This window comes from Bradysia coprophila, unplaced genomic scaffold (assembly GCF_014529535.1).
Source record: "Bradysia coprophila strain Holo2 unplaced genomic scaffold, BU_Bcop_v1 contig_324, whole genome shotgun sequence".
Classification (NCBI taxonomy): domain Eukaryota; kingdom Metazoa; phylum Arthropoda; class Insecta; order Diptera; family Sciaridae; genus Bradysia; species Bradysia coprophila.
The window spans coordinates 4,553,034-4,560,369 of NW_023503584.1; the positions used below are offsets into that span (position 1 = coordinate 4,553,034).

Sequence of the window (7,336 nt, forward strand, 5' to 3'; positions counted from 1 at the left end):
AAAAAGTTTTTCTTTTGCATTGAAAAACAAATATGGGAGACGAGATTATGTTATAAATATAATAGAAATGGAAAGAGAGAGAGAGAGAGAGATGGAAAAATGAATTAACTACAAATGGCTTTGTGTACTAAACTGAAAACATAAAAATGATGGCATTACATTCGCTTATTTTCAAATTAACTTATTAATTTCTTATGGGATTGCATTTAGTTGTGAAGATAAAACCAATTAAAGTACAGTGAACGACATCTTAAATGTCTCACTGTCAAATTTTTCTGAGAATTTTATTGTGTCATTGCAAATTCACAATGACATTCTCTGAAAACAAGGCATCAGAACAGTCGGAGCGTTTGCTGCGACTTAGCCCCGTACGATCCGTAATCCTATTTCGTCCGTAACCATAATACGTCCGTAGCCGTAATACGCCCGGAACCCTAATACGTCTACAACCCTCTAATGCGTCTGTTACCAAAATGCAAGTCAAGTTGGGCATGGTCAAATTTACTGAAAGTGTTCATTTTTAAAATTGCGCATAGCGCAATTACGAAAGCCCGTACGAAGTACCTCTCAAATAAAACCAACAATTTACGACATTATTTTATAAACCCAAATTTTTTTGCCAACTTTCCATTGGGTATTCAATTACCTCTCAAATAAAACAAAAACTAGCAAAATCGGTTGAGATTTACTCGATTTATGTGCAAAAAGCACTTAGGGCCGAGTAGCGGCCTTAGTCCAAGGGCGCAAATTTGAAACTTTTTTTGCCATCATTCTATTCGGCATTCAATTATCTCTCAAATGAAACAAAAACTAGCAAAATCGGATGAGATTTACTCGATTTATGTGCAAAAAACACTTAGGGCCGAGTAGCGGCCTTAGTCCAAGGGCCCAAATTTGAAAAATTTTTCGCCACGTTCTTTTCGGTATTCAATTACCTTCCATAAAAAACTAAATCTAGCAAAATCGGATGAGATTTACTCGATTTATGTGCAAAAAACACTTAGGGCCGAGTAGCGGCCTTAGTCCAAGGGCCCAAATTTTAAACTTTTTTCGCCACGTTCTTTTCGGTATTCAATTACCTTCCATAAAAAACTAAATCTAGCAAAATCGGATGAGATTTACTCGATTTATGTGCAAAAAACACTTAGGGCCGAGTAGCGGCCTTAGTCCAAGGGCCCAAATTTGAAACTTTTTTTGCCATCATTCTATTCGGCATTCAACTATCTCTCAAATGAAACAAAATCTAGCAAAATCGGATGAGATTTACTCGATTTATGTGCAAAAAACACTTAGGGCCGAGTAGCGGCCTTAGTCCAAGGGCCCAAATTTGAAACATTTTTTGCCATCATTCTATTCGGTATTCAATTATCTCTCAAATAAAACAAAATCTAGCAAAATCGGATGAGATTTACTCGATTTATGTGCAAAAAACACTTAGGGCCGAGTAGCGGCCTTAGTCCAAGGGCCCAAATTTGAAACTTTTTAGTTCTTTTCGGTATTCAATTACCTTCCATAAAAAACTAAATCTGGCAAAATCGGATGAGATTTACTCGATTTATGTGGAAAAAACACTTAGGGCCGAGTAACGACCTTTGAGCCCTCCCAACAAGCTCGCGTTGCATCCTACACAAAAACATTGTTCAGCAACTTTGTTCTACTCGTCAATACCTTTCATTTAATATATCACAAGCAGCTATTACGTGCGTATTTCGGTAGATATCGTCGAAAGACTGAAAAACACCTATAGGGCCCTAGCTCTGGAAGGGCCGACCCTACCATGCCCATTTTCGAACTTGACCTTACTTTTGTCGATACCAATCGGGGAAAAAAAGAATTTTGAAAAGAGGTTGTGATTTGCTCAAGCTAGAGGGGTCACGGACGGACGGACGGACGGACGGACGGACGGACGGACTTTTTTTTTATTGCGGATTCGTCATCTATGAACATAACCAAAAGCTTTGCCCTTACTGTCTGCTTCCAATTCGACGTGTTACAAACGGCATATTAATCTTATAAGCCCCCAGTACTTCGTACGGGGCTAAAAATGGCAGTGAGACATTTGAGATGTCGTTCACTGTAGGTACAACTTTTGTTAAACGAAGTTCGTTTGCCATAACTTGTTTTCATTTTAGAAACCTTTCTGCTCATAACATCTAACCAGAGTAGTTTACTTTTTAAAATGGAAATGGAAATATTTCTAAATGGAATCGTCTGATAATACTTGCTTTTAACATTGCAATTTGTGCTATGTAGGTGGATCGTTATATGAAAATAGTATCAATAGTTTATCAATCTACAGGTAACAAAATTACGTCAGTAATGGTTATTTATTTATCATGAAAAAAGGAAATTCCAACTATTCCCTCGAGTGGGAGTTTCCAATTTCTCCCCGGAATGAACACATAATTTTTTTTGATACCAACAATGAAAAATGATACTTTCGCCCCGCATATGAGGGGCGAAAGTAAAAAAATGCATCCCACGGGGAGAAAGTACTTAACGAAGAGCGAACGCAACTGAACGAACAGCGAAAGTGACTGACGTCACAGAAAATGAGAGAAATTAGTCGAGTTGTCAACAAAATCCGCTCATATTATGCAGAATACTTTGATCAAAATTGTAAAGCACTGTGCGCCAGTGTTCTTATTGAAATTAGCATACAAAGTTGATACTTATTGTTACTGAATGATTTGTTAGTTATATCTTAATTTTTGTGTGTGTTATTGTTGTGATGGCTAAATTATTAAATTTTTCATATACCAGCATTTTCTGGCTAAATGCCTTTTTATGTCAACATTTTGTTGCGATGTTTGCGATACGTATCAATTTTCAATGTTGGTATCAAAAAAAATAGTATGAACGACTCGGGGCAAAAGTAAAAAAATTCAACCTGTGCGATTAGAGCCCTTGCCTTCGGCGCGGGCTCCAACTCTCGCACACGGTTGAATTTTTTTACTTTCGCCCCTTGTCATTCAATGTACTATTTCTTCCATGCGTGGCGAGTTTTTTTTAATTGGGCAAGTTACAAAAATTGAGGAACAACGAAAATAGCATTATTTCATACACTAGAGTGATCATCTCTAATCCGTGACACCTAGACACCTGGAAATCGTTTATCTCTTTCACTATAATATTGTCACACACAGTTTCGATTGTATGTGTGGATCAGCTGAAAAACAGCTGAAGCAAATTCATGCTGAAAATTTCACTGCCTCTGACTTTAATGCACATTAACTTAAATTTTTTTTTTTTTTCAATATTTTGAACCGAAGATGTAGAAGGTTCTATATTGAATGGACCAGGTGCAAATATTAAGAATCCGGTGTTATTTTTTTTTATAATTAATATATTTGTAATAATGCGAAAAAAAACTGCTCACTAAGGCGCAGTCAGAAAACATATCTTTAGATTAGAGAGCTTACCTGCCATAAGCTTAACAGCTCTTCCTTTCCAAAAAGGATTTGATCGAGATTACCGCTCAATCAGCGGGTAGAACTACCTTTTTATGCCGGTGTTCATGCACCAACATTACCAAAGGTGAGGCCAGAGCCCATCTCAACCCTTACTGCACTTTCCCCGGGAGCAGTACCCCAGCGCATATCGCGCAATTGAACCGACAGCCACCACGTTTCAGCCAAGGATAGGCTCCTCAACCATCGCTGGGCCCGATACCGAGAGTTTCTCTGGTTCTCGGGGGGCTTCCAGCTCCCGTGGTACCGATACAAACCCTCGGGTAGGGTACGTGGTTGGTATGACCACTTCGGATGGAATCATGAACTCCCAGCTCCGATCGACTTGCATCAAATTCCGCGGGGTTGCAACGCCCCGAGGGAACTTCGTGGAATGGGCCGGGACTGCTCGGTTTAGAAGCAGAACCGACTTTTCCGTCAGTAATACTGACTCCAGTAGTTCCCATTTTGCGGTTGGAGAGCATTTGGCGTTACCCAGGGTGCACGTGTATCAAAGATACGGACGCGCTCTCCGCTACACCCCAGTCAGTAAAAAAATGATCTTTTCAAAAACAAATATAAAAAATAATTAGTCCTTTTTTCGAAATCAAATAAAAAACTTCCTCCAGTGATCGCAATGTGTTCAGGACTGATATCGCATTTCCTCGTTAAACGTCAATGATAAGCATTTGTTTAAGGTATAATGCATAGAAGTAGACTACCTAGAGGAATTGTGACCCGAAATTCATTGAAAAATTATTTCACACACACACTAATAACACGAAAACGTCAACTTTGACATTAAGAGCCCCTATAGCCCTATAACAAAGCACCTAGCAGGGTAATAGAGGTTTTTACACGTCAAATAGAGTAGTATTTTGATACCAATAATACCATTAGCAGCCTTAATGGTAATTTTGCAATGACATTATGAAAAAAAAGGTATGGAAATATTCGCATACTTCGATTAAAGTACTACTTTATTTTTTTCTATTACCCTGCTAGGTGCTTTGCCTATAACCTCTACAATCTTGACTACGGTCACTGAATCACCGAATCTATACTATGTCATATATTATTGTCAATATCAGCTACAACATTACCCACACAAGATGAATTAAGGATGCTCGATTCGATACTGTCTTGGAAACTGAACAACAGAACAACCCACGATAATCAGAGCACGCTAAATAATGACCACTACTGCTCCCCGAGTATGATTTATGGTTCAGTTCAAATCGAGAAGTAAATGAAGACCGGTGCTGTCGTGCATTTGTACAATACGACTACTCAAACCAAACTAAACGAAAAAAATGGAATTGCTTCTTTCAAGACTGATAAGTGATCATGCGTTTAGTTTGTTGTACAGACAACAACGTTAAACATATATACATACAGTGGTACCAATTGGTACCAATGAAACGTACTAAAACTGAGAGACGGGTTCAAAACTTATCTACTTTCTAAAAAAAATTGTCGTCAAAGTTCATAGCATCTCCTGATGATATGGCCCAAGAAGATAGTAGTGAAATTAGTGAAATTTTATGAAATTAACTACGAATGAACTTGTATGACGACTGACAAGGAGCCGTACGATTAATTTCAATAGAACTATTAATGACCCAGCGTAGCTCTAGTGTGACAAAGTTGAAGTCTGACATATTTTATGGAGGGTTCCTAACGTTGCGTTACGCTAGGTGAAAGAAATACTCAATAACACTCAACGCTAGGGTAGCAACTACATGTATCGAATCATTATTGCGATACGTTTAAACCCTCGCAATCTGTTTTCTACGACCGCCCAACCTTTGTTCAAAAATGGAAAATAATGTTGAGCCAGTCAGCAAATCTTTTCGCTGTACTATTTTACGTACAGAGTGCACCTCTGACGCAGAGTACGTCGATACTGATATAAATGGACTCGACAACAATTTTGGATGTAGCGGTCAAGAAAGAACATCAGTTTCTGTTGACTATCTGATCCGTGTACAGTCGGAATGAGTTCGAGAGAGAATTACAAATCGCTTTTGCGAATCGTAATTACGTTTTGTTTAATTCAATCGATTATAACTGGAAAAAGTCGGTGTAACCCGGACTTATGTGATTGTTCGAAATACCAACAAGACAATTGGTTTTCCTGTCCAGCAAACGGGCCCACCTCCGTCACATTTAAAATCTGGGACAGCGGTAAACTCAGGGGTATGCTCGATCCAGCAAAATACTTTCCACTCATCGAAGCTTATGTCACATGTTACACAAACGATCAGTTGGTATTCGATGTGCTATCGCAAATAGACGTTGAATCCGTACAACAGATTGCTTATACAAACTGTACAGTTCCGTTCAATTCGTCATTAGCTGCTGGTATGCCAAATCTGACTGGGCTAAGATTCCAACTCGATCATGACGCTGTGGATTTGCATTGGAAATCGGTTCACTTCACTGGTATGAACAACTTATGGAAAATAGAACTCAAAACATACTCACCGAGCCAATTACCAAACACTCCATCGGAATTACCGTCGCTAAATGAGGTCCATCTAAATATGCAACATCCGAATTTGAATTTGTTCTCATCCGCAAGGCGAATTTTTTTGCATAATATTTATGGAAGTTTCAACAGCGATGGACTCGAAAATAACACAGAACTTAGATTATATATTCAAAACTCTCAATTGAATCCTCTCACTGCTGCATCGATGAAAGGATTGGTTGGACTTAAATGGATATTGCTTTCCACCAATGTTCTGAGCTATGACTCCGATACCCTGAATCCTCTGGTAAATTTAGAAGAATTCCATTCTTCAGCTAACAAAGTGAAGGCTTTTCCGTCCGAACTTTTCAGAAAAAATAAAAAGTTACGAAGCATTCACATTTCAGAAGAAGAAGTGGATACTCTTCCCGAAGAATTCTTCAGTTATTTGCCGGAATTGAAGGATGTCGACATTTATTCGTGTGAGCTACGGACCGTTCCGCAAAATATTTTTCAAAATTCCGATGCTATTCAAAAGGTCTCGTTTATGAACAATAAGTTATCATCACTTCCAGCTGGTTTATTCGATAACCTACCAGTGTTAGAGAGCGTTAATTTAGCTGGTAATCTTTTCGAAAATACGCTAACTTCACTTCCAATTGATTTGTTCGCTAATGTGCCAATGCTAAAGGCTATAACTTTGTCTCGTAATCGTTTTGAAACGGTGCCTATTGCACAGATTAAAAGCATTTCCGGTCTATCAATAGATTTATCATCCAATCAAATTAAGGACATAACCGTCGAAGATTTGGCAATATTCGAAAAGAACACGAAAGTAAATTTAGGTCGGAATAAAATTTCTCAATTCAGTGGTATATCATATTTGCGGCAACATCTCTATCGATACAACAGCACGCTCGTATTGGACGGAAATACGTTCAATTGCTCCTTGTGTGATGTGCATCACCTTCTTCAAGAACAAACTCCTCGACATTTTGAGAATGTTGCGCAAAAACCGTTTTCGATAAACTTATACGGTATAATGTGTTTCGGATACAATATTATGTTACGTTCTTTACATTTAACTTTTGACGGCTGCGACCTCACTGCACCAAGTGATTAAAATTAATTTGTAAATGTTCTCGTTGATTGTAAAATCGGACATCAAATAAATTGTATCAAAATCATTAATTGTGTGAGTTTTATTGTTACGTTTGTCCTACTCGTACTGTAAGTTCCGACGGGCGGAGGTACATCAGTCCAGAGGGTCCAGAGTGCTTCTTAAGACTATTTTCGATAATCTAATATCTTGCTCCTTGACTTTATCTTACGGTGTAATCGGACAGTTCGCACCGTTTTCAAATTTCGATAAATCTGATCAGATTTCAGCTTATCAATTTAAAAAAGAAAAATG

At 38.3% G+C, this 7,336-nt stretch overlaps 1 protein-coding gene across 1 annotated transcript; it reads left to right on the forward strand.

Annotated features, from left to right (window-relative positions):
* The first annotated feature begins 5,429 nt into the window (after positions 1 to 5,429).
* Positions 5,430 to 7,097, forward strand: LOC119079612 (carboxypeptidase N subunit 2-like). Its single transcript, XM_037187608.1, has one exon. The coding sequence runs from the start codon at positions 5,447 to 5,449 to the stop codon at positions 7,043 to 7,045; it is 1,599 nt and encodes a 532-aa protein (XP_037043503.1). The 5' UTR covers positions 5,430 to 5,446; the 3' UTR covers positions 7,046 to 7,097.
* Positions 7,098 to 7,336: the final 239 nt, after the last annotated feature.